Source organism: Musca autumnalis, unplaced genomic scaffold (assembly GCF_047663935.1).
Source record: "Musca autumnalis isolate F117 unplaced genomic scaffold, ASM4766393v1 scaffold_5, whole genome shotgun sequence".
In the NCBI taxonomy this organism is placed as follows: domain Eukaryota; kingdom Metazoa; phylum Arthropoda; class Insecta; order Diptera; family Muscidae; genus Musca; species Musca autumnalis.
The window spans coordinates 73,323,011-73,342,603 of record NW_027412088.1 but is presented as its reverse complement, the minus strand read 5'-3'; the positions used below and the strand labels follow the sequence as shown (position 1 = coordinate 73,342,603).

Here is a 19,593-nt window from a genome sequence, read left to right as displayed (position 1 = left end):
GTTAAATTCAAAAGCCACTCACTGAAGAATGATTGCAAAGAAATGTCTTATCTTGTTGTATTTATGTCTTTGATAAATATAACCATGGTAGAATAAAGTAAAGGTAGGCCACAGCTAACAGCTGATTACAATTTTTTTCTTTTTATGGCCTAATCTGTCAAAAGCAGGGTTGACATTTTGTACTGTTTTTGACATTATGCAATCATAAAGGTAGATGTATCGCTGAATTGTTCCAACAAAAACTTCTGCTGTAACACTATATCTTAAAATTGAAAACAAGGACAAAAAATTTGTATTCGCGTGGCAAAATAAAATTGTTGATTTTTTTAGCAAAACTTACGAATGAACAATTTATCAAATATTAGCTCTGTTCCAGAACTAAAAAGTTTTTACAATTTTTACCACTTTTACACATTTTGCGTTCCCGTACACAAAATTTATATGAAAATCGTTTACGACTTTTACAACTTTTACGACTTTTACCACTTTGTAAAGTACGGGAACAGGCCAATTGATAATAATTTAAATTTTTTCCAAATGTACGGGAATGTAAAAATTACAATTTTTGTAAAAATTCTGCTGACATTTATCTGCAAATCGGATACCAGTAATCACGATGTCAGATTAGCCAAACTTGCCAAGTAGAAAATAAGTGAATGACATTTTTTCACTGTCATAATTTTGAGAAGAACTTTTGCTATTTTTGGAACACTTTTCCAACAAGAATATTCTGGAGCCTAGCTAAAGAAATGTTTTTACACTATATGGCACTTTTAACATATAAGAAGTGAAGTTCTAAGTTCCATATGTTTTTGTAATACGGGATAGCTATGCAGGTACATCTACCATTATTATTGTACCATGCCATTTGACGTTTTAAGCCATGGCTGTAGGGTGGCATTTCTCAGTGATTTTCATACCTGGCCTACCTCTACTTTATTGTACCATGTTTATTACTTTGCTTCTATTTATGAGCTGACGTGTTAGCAGTCCACTTAACATACATTTTATACAATGAGTGTGAACACCCCTAAACACAATACGAAAATATGCAACTCTTAACGCACAAACAATACTGTACATTCCTTTGGTAAATTGGTAACTTAACTTCCATTTGTTAGGCCGCACAAAAAAAAATTTGTTTTATTTATTATTTTATGGCTCTGACATTACTACCTAAATTAAATCCAAATCCAGGAAAAATAAACAATTTATTTTACCTTCGATTCGTACGGTATAATTTGAAATTTAGTACTCTTTCCAGCAACACTGTGACGCATCAGATTTTTTGAATTTGTTTTTGCGGGGTTTGTCAATCATATCAGTCAAACTGTGGTATTGAAAAGTGTAAGCGTGAGAATTAAACAAAAATAAATATAAATTTTGTTATGAACTGTTGATAAAATCAATAAAAATAAAAATGGATCGTTTTGTGACGCGAGCGCCAACATGGAAAACGATGAACTATGGAAGTGTTGTGGCTCAGGCAAACAATCGTAGCGCGAATTCTTCCAAATTCTCTTCATCAGCCTCGCAACAACAGCTAAAGAAGCCCCCTTTACAACAAAAACAATTTGGTGAAAATATAACAAAATCAACAGCAGATTTTGGAGAGCGTCTTGCGGAAATTTTTAAGCCTACAAATGCTGAAACGTTGAATATAAATGGTAATAGCAATGATAGTGGCCTAAGCAGCGCCTCAAGTATATCTCCACCCCAACATCAAATGGAAGAAGAAAACATGCAGAAGGTGCACATGCAAACGCCTACCAAGAACAAATTGGGTAAGTAAGACAAAGGACTACGCAATTGGCCGAGTAAGTGGTTAATATACAACATTCTAAAAGATTATTTAAATTACTAATTCTAAAGTTTTTTTATTATGTATTTATTTAATTAATTTAATATTTAATTGCTTTCTTGTTTTGTTTGTGCATTAAATGTCAAAGTATTTGTACTAAATAACTTGAGGCTGGTTGGCAATTCAGTACACTGTGTGTGTGAGAGAGATGGTTAAGAGAGTAAAATTATTTTTGACATTCTTTGACAGTTATCATACGGAAAAAAGAAGGGGGAAATAAATTATAAACAAGTTTTTGTGTAGTTAAAATTCGTACAATAACATTGAAAAATATTCTTAAAAAATAGAATAATTTCAATAATTTCCCCCATCACTACAGGCAAACTGGCTGATCATATTGATTGTCCCGAGGGGAAGGAAAATGACACGTACATGACCCTCAACCGTACACCAAAATCAACGAAGAAGGCCATAGAAAACGGTAAAGTTGTTGCTGGTCTTAAAGAAAACACTCCAAGTAAACAGCTACCGCAAACCCCCAAAGCCAATAAACCCACAAGCACAACAATAACAACTCCTTCAACAAATCCAATGTTAATGGCACGTATACAAAGGGATCTCAATAGTCCCTCAGCATCGGTTCGAGTAAGGGCCCTGAAAGCAATAACGTAAGTTAAATTATAGACTGACGACAGACTTTCCAAAGCAATAACAAAAATTAACAATTATTGTTTTTCTCAGTTCTCCCACCAAATCTCCCTATACACATTTCGATGTACCCGAAGCTGAACAGAGCTTGAACTTTTCGGTTCAAGAAACTCCCGACATCAAGGATGTTATGCGTAATGTTGTTGTTTATGTGGAGGTTAGATCGGGCGAAGACAATCGTTCGGATGGTGTGCGTAAAGTTATTGAAGCGCTGGGCGCTCGTGTTAATTTGAAATTGCTACGGTAAGTGAAAGTTAATTCAGAGTTTTGGCGGGAATAGTATTTGCTAATTTTGTTGTTTTGGTTTTGTTTAGTGATACAACTCATGTCGTCTTTAAAGATGGCCTAATGTCTACATTCAAGAAAGCTCAACAATGGGGCATACCTGTTGTTTCAATTCTCTGGATTGAGGCATGTAAAACTAAAAATCGTATATGTGATCCTAAAGACTATCCCATATCGAATTTAGATCGTTATGAGAATCCTGAATTGTATACAAAAATGAAGGTGAGTTTAAAAATCATTTTGAATATATTTTATAATAGTTTTTATTACGTTGTTTTCTTAAATTGAAAAAGAGCCTTATAATTGGATTTGTAAATTCACACCACATATTTAAGGTCGTCTCTATAATTGAACAGTGTGGTATTAAGATTTGTGACATTGGAATCTAAGAATAGAACAACAAAAAACACATACATTGTTGTATATATATTCGTTTGCTTTTTTTTTTTTGATGGGAACAATTAATATGAAACTGTATTGCCGTAAATACCTAATATGTCTATAATGTATGAAATAACTGATGAGCAAATCTCTGTTGCATAGCTTTTTAACGGCAGGTGGGGCCTACTTCTCTCAAAAATCATAGGTATTTTTTTTTTTATATTGCAAGTATATGACGAATATAGAAGAAAAATACGACTCGCAACTCTAGAGTCATCTCGCAAAACTTGATGGATCTACGAGTGTAGAATCTGTTGAATATTTATAGTGGTGGCAGGTTCTTCCAAATGTCTTGAACAGAACGTGTGTCGTTGAAACTGGACGTACAACACAATTTATGCTTTTTTATACTCCAACTAGTTACGTGGTTGCACATCAGTAGGAATACTATTCAATCCTGTCTGATCGGCTCTTTGATCAAAACGATCTCTCTTATATACTTTTGGACCTCTCTACCACATAGCAGGCGTAGATGCTCGACCATCTCTACCTCTTCTGCATCTCCATATGATCTACAATATCCAACGCCACTGTCATCCCATTGTAAATTTAGAGATCTAACTCTACAGTGGCCCGTAATAATCATAGGTTAGGTTGGGGATGTGGAGCCACTTGTGTGACTATACCACTCAGAGACCTTTCGGACCATTATGATCATCCAAAGAAGAAGAAAGCATAGGATTGGTCTACAGTACCTATAAGAATAGAAGGTTAAGCTTTGTTAGGTGTTAATAAAATTAAAAAATAAGGATTTTAGGGTAGTGATTTTGGAAAATCCATCGGAGTCGCAGTTTACGCATTCAGGTAGAAGGTTATCGCTAAGTAAAAAAGTTAGACTTGTTGAAGAAAATACACCAGATATAGGAGGCCTTTTATTTTCTTCGCCTCTTCATCATCTTCGCAGAGTCTGCAAAAATCAATTCAATTCTTTGGCTTTTTTTCTTTCATCAAAGAATGTTTCAGTTTTTCGAAAGGTGACCAGTGTCCTGGTACTCAGCCTAATTGGAAGCCATTTTTTAATCCTTCCAATGCTGTTCTGTACTAAAGGACGGCCTCAGAATTGATACTAAAGGTTTTGATGGCTTTATCAGCCGTTTTAAAGATTGGGTGCCACCGTGGTGCAATGGTATGCACGCCCGCCTTGCACGCAGAAGGTCGGGGGTTTGATTCCTCGGCCAATCAACATCAAACATTTTTCAACGGTGGCAAAATACCCCTCAGTAATGTTGGCGACATTTCCTGAGTATTTCAGCCTTGAAAAACTTCTCCACAAGTGGTGTCTTAAGACACGCCGTTCGGACTCGGCGATAAACAGTAGGTCCCATATCATTGAGCTAAATATGAATCGGGGTGCACTCATTGATATGAGAATAGTCTCCCTTGTCCCGTATGGGATGTTGTGGAACAATGTTTTTTTTGTTAAAGATAGTCAGCGGTTCAAAGATCTCAGCATCCAAACTTTTTATCAATTCTTGCATGAATAGGCAGCTATTCGTTCGCTCTTCAACTTTCCTTTTCCATCGCATCTGGCAGTCCACAATTGTAACTAGGTATTTAGCTTCGGCAAATTGCCCCCTTCCCCCACACAAGGGGAAACCTACCCCATCACCAAAAAATTACAACCAAAAAACTTACACCCTTCCCCCATATTTTCACTCGCGAGGAAATCTGAGCTCTGCATAGGAGTAACCAAACCTTAACCCACTTAGTACCGAGAATTTTTTTGCGAGAAAACTTACAATTTTATATGAAAATAAGATTTTTTGAGACTTTTTAAGCATTTTTTATAAAATAACTGTTTTCAACAAAAGTCGAAAATTACAAAAAAGTCATTTTTTTGAATTGCTTGCTTTTAGGCCAAATGCGTGAAAATGCATAGTCCAAATGAAGCTTCATAAGCATGGAATGACAGATAACAGACAATACCATAACAAAATGCAAAACGACCAACACAAATTTGCAAAAATATCCGAGTTTTACGTCAGTTTTTGCAACCATTTTTTGTGGCGATTAAAAGACTAGTGGTTTTATGTGGATTAAAGGCCATCTATGTTACAAATAGTTTCCTTTTTGTTACGCTGTTTCTTGGCAATCGTGTCTTATATGTGAAAATTGCTGAAAAACTTCGTCACCCCCCAACCGTGTGTTGCGTGGGCAAGTCGGTTTTAGACCAATGCCGTTCTTTGGTATTGTTGAAGTTACGAAGTTTTTCGGCAATTCACACACACACGACCCGAACGCAACGAAAGAGCACACAAAAGACAGCAAATGTTTTGATTTGTTTTTGTTTTGCAGCATGCGTGCAAACAACCTTTCACACTGTCAAAATATGCCATTATTCAGAATTTTGTGTGCCCTCTTCTTGGTCGGCAGTGCTTTAGACCCTAAGTATGTTTGGACTAAATTTGTTTCAGACAATTTGTATTGAACGGATCAACCAATTTGGTTCAAATTTAGGGAATCGTAATATTTGCTCCAAACTTAGTTTATGTTCGACGATAGAACATATCGTCACACTCCTGCCGGAACTTCCCACATAAAGTTGGTCTTATAGATCAGGTTTGAATATGGACTAAATTGGTATATTCCTTCGTGTGCCTTCCACACACAATTTGGAAAAAGGAACAGTTTAAGGGGTTATGGTCACTTTCAAATTTTACAAAATCGAAAAAATTAAAATCGCGGCGTTTTAGCGTTCTGAGCCAAAACTCATAACTTCCAATGGCTGCGCTAAGCGTTTTACATTTATGAGATAGAGTGGACAAATATCCACCGCTGTAAAAACAAATTGCATTTGAAAGAGACAAAATTAAATGATCGGTTTATTCGTTTTCGAGCTACAGTGGGCACCGCAAACTGCTTCAGTAAAAACAGTGTTTCGTAGGCGGTCATTTGTCGGAACACCGAGCAATATTTTTCAACAAAATATTCCGAAAGTAGCTCAAGGTGTGAACTTTCAAATAAAAACAAAACCTAAACCAAAAGGTGAAACATGTAATGTCACAGAGTGGTGGTTGTGTGGATTCGTATTGTCGGCTTTCCTTTTTCAAAAATTAATTAATTAAAAAAAATTAAAAAAATCTAATAATCTTCGATTTCTTGTAAAAATTCATGAAAAAAATATTTTTTTCGTGCTCAATAAGTGGCCATAACACATTAACATCTCGTCTCAGATAGTATTGAAATTTTTTGCAATAAGTTATTCTTGCGGGCCCTGTTGCGACGGCGAAAATTTTTCGGGGGCAAGTCCATATTTCCTGAGACAATGGTCCTAAAGCTCCAAAAAAAAGCCTGCATGCACCTACCAAACTGGGTAGAACGTAAAATAACCCTCGAAGAGAGAACCAATTAGGTCCAAATATTGTACATCGTATTATGTATTTCATACAGAATCGGATTATGTCCGAATATTGACTATATCGGACCATTCTTTCGGGTACCTCCCACCCAAAGTTGGAAAATCTGCAGTTTAAGGACTCCTTTGGGATTTTTTTTAAAGATAACCCTCGAAGGGAAAACAAATTAGGTCCAAATATTGTACATCGTATTATGTATTTCTTACAGAATCGCATTATGTCCGAATATTGATTATATCGGCTACCTCCCACCCAAAGTTGGAAAATCTGCAGTTTAAGCACTCTTCTGGGATTTTTTTAAAGATAACCCTCAAAGGGAGAAACCGATTTGGTCCAAACATTATACATCATATAATGCATTTCTTACAGACTTGGATTGTGTCCGAATATTGACTATATCGGACCATTCTATCGCTTACTTCCCACACAATGTTTGGAAAGGGTGTAGTTTAACGACACGTCTGGGAAAATTTTTAAATTTTTGACAACTTATTGTGTATGCGGCCCTAGTTACGATAATTTTTTGTTCGGGCAAGTCAATACTTCCTGCCAAAAACTCAAAGAACCCATATAGACGTCAGAAGTATTGTGTTTACTTATTTTCTTTAGGTCCGAGTTTGAGGGTACATCTCTGTCGGCAATTTCTCACTTGTTCTTACCTTTTTTATCCCAAAACCATGGCACAATTACCCAGGTAGTGGCATCGTAAAATTTTGAATATGTTATGTCAAAACTTTCTTTATGTTGTTGGGAAAATTACAACAAAAATTATTTTTTTATAAAGGGATTTGACTTTTCATATTCGATCAGCTGGTGTGATACCACTACCTGGTAGTTCTGCCATGCTCAAAACTAAGTCTATGATGTCCATGTCAAACAAAAAAAAAATATTTTCTGAAGATTTTTCCGAAACTACAATGAAAAATAGGCATATATTTTTGACAACCACAACCTTGTTATTTTCGGGAATTGTTGAGATATTTACGACATTTCCTGGTATGGTTGAACATAAGAAAGACCAGTGCAACATTTTAATAGAGAATTTCATCGCTTCCTATACAATCAATGACAAGTTAGCTACTAATTGCGCAAGTTCTATTTAATGTTGCAGCGTACGTCACTTCGTTATCAACATATTATACCCCCGCGACAATTGCTTGGGGCTATTATCAGCAAATTTTCGGTAGTTATGATTAGAATTGTTTCGATTAGTAAAGAAAAATGCATCTATAAAACTAACCATTTTTATCTCGAATCGAAACATATGTACCCAAAACAAAAACAGATAATTTGGATGGATGACATTTTACACCAACTTGCTGACATTGATGGACATTGAATTTGACCTTGTACTATGCCTTTACAAATATTAGTTTTTTAATAATTTATCTGATTTTTGTTGAACTTCACGTGAAGCAGAAACAAATATTTGTATGCATATTTGGTGTGGTGGTGGGGTGTGTACCTTTTTTGATTTATTATCAAAAGATAGAACGATTGTTTTATGTACATTAAATTAGGCATTAAACGTAATCTTATCATAAATTTACTTTGAAACCTGTGCAGAAACATGTCTGCCGTGCCATGATTAGTACTTTGACTGGCATCCAACAATGGCGATTAGAAACTGTGAATGTGCCGTGTCAATCATTTAAGAATACTATTTCATTTTTTTTAAAGCAAAAGATATGTTTTGCTTTCTTTTTGTTTTTGTTCTTTATTTTGTGTTGTATTATTTATTATATGTATGTATATTTAGATTTTATTGTTGGTTGTAGTTGCTAGAAAGAAAAGTTAATGGAATGTGTTTGGAATAGTTAGTCTAAATTGTTATGAAAATATATTTCACAACTCATTTTTTTGTAGTTGAAATGTAATTTATAAAAGTTATTGATAAGGAAATCTGTGACGTTTTTGAGGCCTTAATGAATGAAATTAGCAGATATTTATCAAAAATTGATAGTAGAGACTAAAGACTAAATAGGAATTACTAAAATAGCTTTTCTACCAAAAATAATATTTCTCAGTGAAGTCATTTTAAGTCATTGTGTTTGCATAGGAATTGAGGCTACTCTTTTGGTTTAAGATTTATGAGTGGCAATAGACCAGATAGGATAGGAAGGACATTTCCCAATCGAGTTCTAAATGAATAGATTGTATTCATTTCGTTCTTTTCGTTCACTCCTAAAAGTTCCTTTTGCATCGGAGTTGCCAGTCCAGAATTGTATTGTCCACAAATTACGCTCTTGAGTGAACAGTACCAGTGTTGTTTTTACTGGATTTACTCTAGGGTCATTTGATTACAAGCAGCCACACCAACGAAGAAAAAAATAAACAAGGAGTACCGCAGGGAAGTTTGGTACTATCATAACTCGGATCTGGTATCTTCAGGTATTTAAACAGCTATCTATGACTCATAAACCCTCTCAGGTGTTTGCTCTAATGTGGACAGACACCGCACATTACGATACAACTCTTCGCTTGCACTGCTAACGCAAAAAAATTTCTCACACCTTAATCACTATTCTCCTAACCACTGGGATGTTAGGCGACCTCGTGTCCATCGTTGTTCCAAAGGTTTGCAGTTAAGGTACCAACTGTATTAGAACCGAGCCCCGTGCGATACGTGAGAGCCTCAACTATTACTAGAGCCTAATCATGGCAGGGCTATCCCACTTACTATGGATGATACTAAACTAAAAACATAACAACAAAATCACCAAACTCTGATACACCCTCGGTATTGACCTCTGCTATGACAACGATGCATGTAGTGCAATAACGACTCTACAACTCGGGCGGGGACGACAACATGACGACCACGACTATGGGCCATGTTAGTCACACCATACAACTACAGAGCAGGGAATTGCTCGAACTCCTGAGCATGGAGTGTGATTGGGAAGACTTCTCTCTGACTGACGATGAGATGGATATTACAATTATCCCATCCCAAGCGCCCAAGGAAGCATCTTCCTCGGTTACTGTAGGGAGCTCAAACCTTGCTCTTGAGATCCTAACTCCCTTGGGGGTTAAAGCGTCGGTCGGATCCGACAGGCCTGCACTGTCTTGCAAGACGCCTTGGTCGAAGGGGTTGTGAATGAGAAAAAGACACCCCCACATCCCCAACAACAAAGACAAGTAGGGCCATGCAACGCAAGAATAGATATAACTACAAAAGGGCTATAAATTACTGTAACAAATTCATCGGCAGGAACCCCACTGAGATAACTCAGGCAGAATTTCGGGAAATCGCACGGAAGATTCGATTTGCGAAGCGATTTGAACGCAAATATCTCACATTGTGAAGCTCTTCCTCCCGATCGACCAAATTCCTACCCCTGGAAAGAAGGTAGTTTTCAGCCCAACGGCTGCGATAAAGGTAAGCACGGAAATCGGGAACATCTTTGGTGTCTGCGGTAGGTCGGGCGGCCCGAATACAACGAAACGGTCAGAACCCACTAGTGGGAACCCCTCCGCATCGAAGTTGGTGCAGAAAACGGGACAGTCGCGGGCCAAGCAGCCGTACAAGGTGTCGCCTATTTCGACTGCTTCGTCGGTGACTGTCGCCGGATCTGTAGTGGAAAAGAGGGGCGGAAATTCGTCGGGGGCTCTGATCTTGCAGAAGATTTGTTGACAGACCACTGCGGGATCGGCTGCACTTGGGGAGTCCTGCCATTCTGGCAACAATGGTGATTTAGTGAGGAAAGACGTTGGTGAAGCGGGGGATGGAGTGATTGGAGCGGTTGACGGACCATCGACCTCAAAGCAGGGCGGAGAATCGAAGATATCTGCGCAAGAATGCGTGAAGAAAGTTAAGTCTTCTAAAGATCCTCATCCGCTTGCTAAGATTGGAACGTTGGTCGAGCAACCTCTCAACCTCTTCCGCAAAGGTGGACCGCTCATCAGACTGTAGAGAGGTTTCAACGTGGAAAGGCCTGTCAAGTCAATCAAAGTTCGAAGCCCTCACAACCTTCTGGTGGGAGGACGCCAGAGCCAGGAAGATCGGCTTTGGCAGGGCTTCTATCCACAGGGGTGTTAAAGTCCCCAATTACCAAGATGAGGAATCCAAGGACTTCCTCATCCAAAGATTGATGGTTCTGCTGCGCTATGGGACAGCTGTAGGCTAGCCGCGGTTCCTGTTGAAGACATACCTCGTAGGATCGTTGCCACAGCTTGGGCAGCACCTCCGGACGCAGACGTAGCGGTAGTACTGAAGATGATCCGTAAACAAAACATTATCTTTTAACCCAGATATGCTTAGTGTCCTATATATAGGACACAAAAAATTCTTGTTTTCATGACATGCCAGCTTTATCAAAGTAACGTTTTTATTTCTGACCTCAAGGATATAGCTCGAAATACATCTGGACACTATTTAGGAGGGGCCCAGTACAAAAAATTTTAATTTTTGTGAGAAAAATATAGGAAAAATGTGTAAAAAATGATCATGGTCACTATCAAGCCTTGGGCATATGACTTAATTGTGGTTTTATGACTTAATTGTGGCTAGGCGATATGTTATTCTCTTCAATTGTGGTAGTACCATGGGTTTCTTGTCCCCCAGGTCTCTGCTCCGATGTCCAGCTTCGGTGTTGTGTCGGTGATAGTCAGTTCGATTGTACGTCCAGGGCTGTCGATGTGTTCCATATATCCTCAAAAACGATATAAATCTAATTGTTTTGTGTCTTGATACAGTAACAGCAACGTGTCCTTGCGGATATTGAATTGTTTGTTGAGAAATTGCAGCTCGTTCCCACGGCAATCGAATTTACGCTTCGAAACTAACCGTGTTACACTTGAACAGGGATTGTCAACTCAGAGAAAGCAGTATCAACCGAATCCATGTCGACGGATAGTCCTTGGAAGAGCGATTATTTGAGGGTCCATTCTTTCTTTCTGTTGGATAGATCTTAGTCATGTTCAAGTTGACAACTGGTGTCATCTTGGCCCACATTGCCATAAACGCGTCTACTCTTGTAAGAGCTGACACGGTACGTTGCAAACATTTGACTTTGGATAGAGAGAATTAACTTCACATTATAGAAAACTGAAAGAAGGAAACCATCAACCTCACTTTTTCAAAGAAAAAGGACGTTATTTGCGGTAACATTGTGGAAAAACTGATTACACTGCTATGTGTGGAAAACTGTTTATAAATATGCAATCGTTCAATTTCCATTACGAATCTTCGATATTTTAAATTAAATTCCAGTAACGCCAAGTTGAGCGAATTAAACTCAAATTATAAAGTCAGTTATACGGGTATGTTCTGAGACACACTTCACCTCTCACTTCACGCCTCAAGCATTTTGTTCACCCCATTTACGCTTATTTTTCGAGTATTTTACGGATGTACTATGGTGTACTCTTCTTTTTAAATACCCTAATGAATCTTAGCCCCAAGAAATTCGCAAAAAATATGATTAAATGGGGTGAACAAAATGCTTAAGGCGTGGACTGAGATGTGAAGTGTGTCTCAGAACATACTCGATAAACCAATAGTAGGTGTTCTTCAATTAAAAATAAACAACGTACTATATTTAAACGCAAGGAAATTTAAAAACAATAACACCAAAAGGGGGGGAAGGAAAGCGCTACTAATTTAAACAAAACAACACAAGAAAAGTGATAATTTCATATTTACATTTTCTGATAAAAATCGCTGCATACAAAAAAAAGGAAAGTGAGATAAAATCCGAACTCGACGCGGTTTAGTAGTAGCATCCAGCAATGTTTTGAAAACTATGAATGCCACATCAAAGGGCAGGGTGGCGTCATTCTAGCCGCCATTCATCATAATATGTTTACACACGACACAACAAACGGCATACTGATAAAAACATAAATATACGTGCAATTTTAGACAGCCATATTGTTTTACGTCTGTTTACTAGATGTGTGCTTAACATCATCATCATCAGCGACATTCACGAAATCTAGATTCATTTGGTTTGTTTTTCCATCCGCTTTTTATTTTAAATATTTTTCTTTTATCATTAGAGAGAGAGAATGATGTTGGTGTGGCAAGATGCGGAACTTAACATTTTGAATTTATGATTATAAAGCCATTCCACATTAAATTGTTGTTAAGGTAGTCAGGCAGAGACTGTCGCATAATAATAATTTATGTTTTGTTTTATTTATTTATTTTTGTTTCTTTTATCCAAAAAAAAGTCTTCTTTCTATAAATCATTTTTGTACTATTTTAATGGAATATATGTGCTTTAAATTGTTTTATGTTATTTTATTTAGTGCGGCAATGAATATTGACACTCTCTCCCTCTCTTCAATTTGTAATTTATAGCGAACAGTTTTATAGTTCGTTATCTTACTAATTTCAAGTGTTCCAATATGATTATTTAGTGAATGAATGTTAGATAGGGGTAACGCCGCCCCCCTAATTAGAAATGCTTGTTTTGAACGTGAAACCATTTAATTGATTTTTTTTTGTATTACATTAGTAATGAAATTCTTAACAGACAGAAAGAAGTTGGCCGATTTCGCGAAATAAAAAAAATACCCAACATACGCCCAAATGAAGGTATATACAAAAACACGGATTAAGCTTATACCACACGACTTAAACTAAGGCCTCGCTTTGTTAACATTTTTATGCAAAGTTCGGAGATCAGTTCAAGGTTCATTTACGAAAAAAAAAAATTAAATTAATCACTGTCTGATGAGTCCGTTGTTGTTGTAACACCATATGATAAGTTTCTAAATTTCGTTGCTGTAACAGTGTTATATTATATGTGTGTTTCTATATTCGTTTTTCTGGTTAATCTGGTTCTGGGTCAATCTCTAGTTCCAGGAGCGTGTGGAGCAAGTTGAGTAGGCTTGGCGGATCAGTTGAAAAGGTGCCCTGTGTTGTGCGGGCCTGTGCCGCACGCTGGGCAGATGTTTTACACATTGTCGTCAATCGTTGCCCTATAGGAGTTTAGACTGTTGCACCATCCTGAGCCTAGTTGAGCTAAAACTACTCTGGTTTGTCGTGGCAGCTGACGCTCCTCAGCTTTGATAGATGGAGAATGTGCTCCGAGGACCTCATTGAAACGATATTTGCTTATGGCATCTGCAACTGCGTCTGTATGAATGCTATTCAAAACCGCATAGTTAATATGCTTGTTTATCTAGGGGTTCTCTCTTGTAATACTGCACCTCTTCTTCGAGATCATGAAGATTCTCCTTTGCTCTGCCTGAAAGGGCGGGGCCTATCCACCATATGGTGATTGGGATGGCTCTCACGGTAACACCCGAGCAGATACTGCAACGAAAGCATGTGATTGTGTTGCTGTACTGGAAGAATCTTTCCCTCCTCATGTAGATGGTCCACTGGGGTCATGCGGAGTCACCCTGTTGATTTTCCCAGGTCAACATTATGCAAATTATTTTTAAATCGCGTGACACTTAGATTCGCGGACCAATATGTGGTCAACAAGGTTTCTTTATCTGCACCCCATGGCATGAGCGGACAACGAGAACATGCTGTCGGATATGACTCCTAGAATTTTAGGAAAGTTTGTAGTCGAAATTCTACTACCACCGACCAAGACATTCAACTCTCTTCTCACCTGAGGAAATGCAAATATTTCCTCGCGTGGAAAAGTTGATAAGATCGGTCAAATAGGTGTTCGGTCTTTCGCAAAGGGAGATACCTGACGCCAAGATCGTACAATCGTCCGCATACGTTACAATCTTCTCAATGTTGTCTGGATGGGCGGAATACAGGAGAGGTAGAAGTTAAACAGTTCTGGAGATATCCCCACCTTGGGGAACTGTTTCCCTGTTTAACTCTCTTGTTCCTGAATTCCAAGGACGGCTGGCGTCCACACATATAATTGATTATCCAACGTTTCAAGTTTGGTCGGAGGGTTGACTGGTCAATGTAATCGTGCATTGCTTGATTGTATCGAAGGATTTTGATAGTCCTCGACTAATATGTGTGGAGAAGGCGCGCAGCGCTGTTGTCGTGCTCTACAGTTTACGGAACTTATGCTGATGATCGTCAACTAGATTGCTATGCCTGTCACTGGGGAGGATTAATGCCTCAAGTCTCTTTGCTATGGGCGACAGAAGCGAAATCGATCTATAATTCACCTCTGCTGTGTGATATTTTGTTAAATTTGAAAAAATTAAGGCCTTAATAAACATGTGCTTCTTTGATTTCAAAAACAATAGTTTGAAACAGCTTTTCCTTTTTCAATGAATTTTTAGTGACCCCAAACATTTTTGCAAGAATTCTCAAGGCTCTTTGCTATGGGCGACAAAAGCGAAATCGGTCTGTATAATTCACCTTTGCTGGCATCCTTGCCTGGCTTCAGTATCGAGACCACCCTCTGTACCCACAGATTTCGGAAATAATTTTAACATTTTTCACATTAATATAAAAATATAATTTCGTTATATATTTTGATGGCATATCAGCAGGTCTCACCATGCCTAGATGGACCGTGTGTACAGCTATACAATTACAATTAGCATGTGAAACTTATTTTGTATTATTATAACATATTACTAATAATGTAATGTGAAGAAGAATGTTTACACCGGATTTTTGTGGAAATATCCATTAATTTAATATAAATAAAAATGATACTGATAAAATGATAACAAGAAACAATGTCCTAACCGTTGTGAGTGCAAGGAGTAAAAATATACCAAAATGGTCGTAAAATTCATTAGGAATGCTTTGTCTTAAAACCCCAGCGTAAGACAGGTAACACAAGTTTGTCCAGCTATTTAAATTTTATTAAACTGTTTTCATGATTAGGTTTGTTCTTAAGAAACCGTAATAATTTGAATATTTATTAAATTTATAAATACTCAAATTGAATTTGCTCCAGAAGAATTACAAACCAACAATGGCTATATGACATGATTAAGAATAAATATGCAAATTTTAATACTTATTCAGACACTGCACAGTGGACAATTTTCCGAATTTTGGGTACTATCTCTCTCCTATAAAATGTTATTATCGAATCAAAATATTCTACAAATTTGTTCGCAATAAAAATTTACTATAGGTCCTCCTATAATACAACAAAACTGGATCTTTTATTTAAACTCAAGAAATATATAAAAATCCAAAACCCATTTTAGGGTTGAAGTCATAGGGGGTTCATTCTGAACGAAAAATTCCCCGTGAGTTTTGTCTTTTCGCCGTTTCACCTTAAGGGTGAAAGTGAAAAAAACTCACGGGGAATTTTAGTACAGAAACTTTGGCAACTTAACTGACTAGAACGCTAGGAATATTTTTGTTAAAAAATTAAGCCTCGTGTGGGCCATTAAAATGACCTGGGTTAATTCGATCCTATTTTCAAAAATCCATAAAAATGTGTTCGTATCAGATCAAAATAATTCATTCATTAATTCATTATTTTCTAGTTGAGCTTAAGCAGTATGTGTCTGGTGTACCGCAAGGGTCGATTTTAGGCCCCATTATATTTCTTGCCTACATTAATGACGTTGTTTCTGCATTAGAAATCTCTATATGAAAACCTTATGTTTTTGCAGACGATATGTTCTTACTATTTCGTTTCTATTCTTCCGAAGAATCTGTAAATTCTCATCTTATTTTTATTTCAAATTCGTTGTTGTGCAACAAGTTGGAAATAAACCCTACAAAGACTAAAACTCTACATTTTCATTATCGTAATCAACCATCTCATTACAGTATTGTGAAAGATAATCAACTTATTGAATTTGTTGATTCCCTGAAATGTCTTGGGATAATTCTCGATTCTCAACTTAATTTTACTGATCATATAAATGATATCACAAGAAAAGTTTGCTTTAGTTTTAGAAGACTTTATTATTCTACACCTTTAAATGTTAGAAAAATGGCATTGGAGTTTTTTTTTGGAACGTGGTCTTATAATCTTGACAGGATAGAAAAATTGGTACGTAAGATTGTAAGATATATTTTTCAGTTGGGTATCCATGAACATGTAGACACCAATTAACATCAGTTTTACTTGGTTGCAATTATCGGGACTACATTAATATGCGTACTGTTCTGCATTTCTACAAAGTAAAGAAGACTCAACAACCTCAAGCTTTGGTTCGAGAGTTCTCATTTATATACAGTGCTATCATGAATAAAAATTCCGTGCGAAATTTGTTCCCTTTCCCCAATTTCACAATTGTTTATTTCCGTATTTGTGCCCAAAAGGGAATATTTTTGTCGATTCGACTAGAATACGCCATAATTAAGCGAATCTAGTAGTTTTCAAAGTTTTACAAGTATAGATTTTAAAAGAATTTCACTTTTTAAAATTATATTCCGTGCGGAAAATTCCGAGGGAAATATTTTGTCAAGAGGGTTTCCTTTTATAATTCAGGTTTATTTAACATAAAAGCAATTCATTAATAAAATACAAAGTTACAAAACAAAGAAAATATGTAGTGTGCTTTAGTCTTTCTTAGAAGCGTCCGGTCTCGCTCAATGCACAACGACGACTAACTCAATCGCTCATTTTGATACTTGACAATTCATAATTGCCCTGATATTCTACCCGCAACATACAAATTAATAGTACATCAATACGTACTTCTATTTTTTAACATTCTTTCTTGGTATCTGTCTACCGAGTTTGGAACTGTTTTCCAAGTTCACTAAGAAAGTTTTGATATTCTTACATCACCTATAAGAAATATTTGAAATCACATTTCATGGGAACATTGAATACACAAGTGTAACTCGTTGCTATGGGATCCTTTTTATTTTATCTAAATTTCTACAATATTCATATGACTGGGGTGCCATTCTTATTATTGTTAGTTTTTAAATCCGAATGGACGGATTTAAAAATCATAATTCTCATATCATAGTTTAGCACTATGTTAAGTTAATCTTCCAAATATATTGGCCTTAAATGGCTTTCTTTGTATTGAATGTAAATAAATAAATTGAAATAGAATTGAAAAATATTATTCAAAAATTGTACTGTAGGTTCTAGAATACATCAAAACTCTAAATTTTACCTAAAGGTCAGAAAGTGACCCTGTACTGCATTCCGACATTATGTGTGTTCATTTACTCAAAATTTGTTGTTATTTTACTCTACAGTACAATCCAAAAGACCTTAGTCGTTTACAAGAATTTACTGGACTTTCACAAATTTGTAAAAATTATTGAGTAAACGAACACACCTATTCTGAATCAACAAAAATCTGTATACACCTGCAATACAAAATCAGGGTGATTATGAATGTAAGCTCGCCGTGAACTATATCTTTCTGCCGTTTTAACTTAAAGGAAAAAGTGAAAAAACTCACGGGGAGTTGATATTCGTGATTGGGCTGAATATCGCAAAAATCAAAACGTGCAAATTCGTACAGGATGTTTCGATAAAAATTGGTAAAAAAAAACTCCGTCTGGAGCGCACGATAACTCTCGAAAGGATTAATCGATTTTGTCCAAAATTTGGTTCTTGTAATATTTCGTTCAAACTTGGATCAAGTTTAAAGATGGGCCATATTGGGTCCACTCTTTCGGTTACCTTCTACACGAAAGTTCAAACTTGTTTGTTAAAACGAAGCACACGATAACTCTAAAGAGAACCCGATTTGGTCCAACCAAATTGGGTTTGGGTTCGGGCTAGAAGCACCAACTAATCTGGGTTGTACGTAAGATAGATAACACTCGAAGGGAGAAACCGATACATTGATCGTATTATTTCTTACGTCGGATTATGTCCGAATATTGAGTACATCGGGCCACTCTTTCGTGTACCTCCCACACAAAGTTTGGAAAGAGTGCAGTATAAGTACTCGTCTGGGACCGTTTTGACAACATGTTGTGCATGTGGTCCTATTTACGACGGTATAATTTTTTGTTCGGAGGCAAGTCCATGCTTTCTAAGAAAACTCAAAAAAAAAAAACCCTTTGTCATATTGTATGAAATGTATGTTCTCTTAATAGTATATTCTCTTATTCGAAAGATAGAATATATGTATATCTAATAAATAGACAGCGGAATTCTATGCAAATGCATATATGGTTAGAATGGTCGTAGAGAAAATCTGATTAGACAGAAACTCGTTTTATTACAAAATAAAACGAATTAGGCCCAGAAATTTTTGCATATTCTGCATATCGTGCATATTTTGACATATTTGTACATATCTGCATAAAGTGAGCATATGCAAAACCATATACAAAATATATTCAAGGATTGTGGTCTAAATATCCCATCAAAATGACTGAAATTTTGTATTAAGTCTTCGTTAGGGGTATGCAACTTTACAACTGAAATCTGTCCGCATAGGTCCACGTCTTCATATAGCCCCCCATAGAACGGTACCTGCCGATACTCGATATTTTGAAAGTTGTAGCCTCAATATCCCACCGAAATGACTGAAAATTGCTATTTAGTCTTCGTTGGGGGTATAAAACACTCCACCTGAAATTTGTCGGCTTAGGCCCACGTCTCCATATAGGCCCCATAGAATGGGACCTCCCGATTTTCGGTATTTTGAAGGTTGTGGCCTCAAAATCCCTCCGAAATGGCTGAAATTTGGTATTAAGTCTTCCTTGGGGGTAAAAAACTTTCCACCTAAAATTTGTCGGTTTAGGTTCAGGCCTTCATATAGCCCCCATAGGGCGATTCCTCCCGATATTCGGTATTTTGAATATTGTGGCTGTGGTTATACATTTCTGTTTTATTGACTTGTCTGACGAGAATTTTAAACAAAAAAATTGTACACACAAACATTTTTGTACCTATTATTGAAATATTTGTTGCATAAGAAAATATGTAAAATGCATAAATTTTGCATATGCAAAAATTTATGCATTTTGCATATGTCATATGTTTCGAATGCAAAAATATGCCCAGTCTCAAAATTTGGCATGAATCGGACCAAAAATAGGGGTTGCATAAAATTCCGCTGTCTACTAATAAATAAAACAACAATTGCATTCTTTTAAATATATCGATTTTTATAAAACAGATTTTGAAAATCAATTTTATTTAATTGTATTCGGTCTTTTAT

At 36.6% G+C, this 19,593-nt stretch overlaps 1 protein-coding gene across 2 annotated transcripts in view; it reads left to right on the top strand.

The window, feature by feature from the left end:
- Positions 1–1,250: 1,250 nt before the first annotated feature.
- The window catches only part of MCPH1 (Microcephalin), a 53,420-nt gene continuing 35,077 nt past the window's right edge, over positions 1,251–19,593 (top strand). Inside the window, exons 1-4 of one of the 2 annotated variants that reach the window (XM_073992541.1) lie at positions 1,251–1,784; positions 2,181–2,469; positions 2,543–2,752; positions 2,824–3,016. In XM_073992541.1, the coding sequence (XP_073848642.1) occupies positions 1,421–1,784; positions 2,181–2,469; positions 2,543–2,752; positions 2,824–3,016 (1,056 nt within the window). In that variant the 5' untranslated portion in view covers positions 1,251–1,420. Of the gene's footprint in view, positions 1,785–2,035; positions 2,104–2,180; positions 2,470–2,542; positions 2,753–2,823; positions 3,017–19,593 lie in introns of those variants that run through there. The other variant, XM_073992542.1, reaches the window with a different exon arrangement.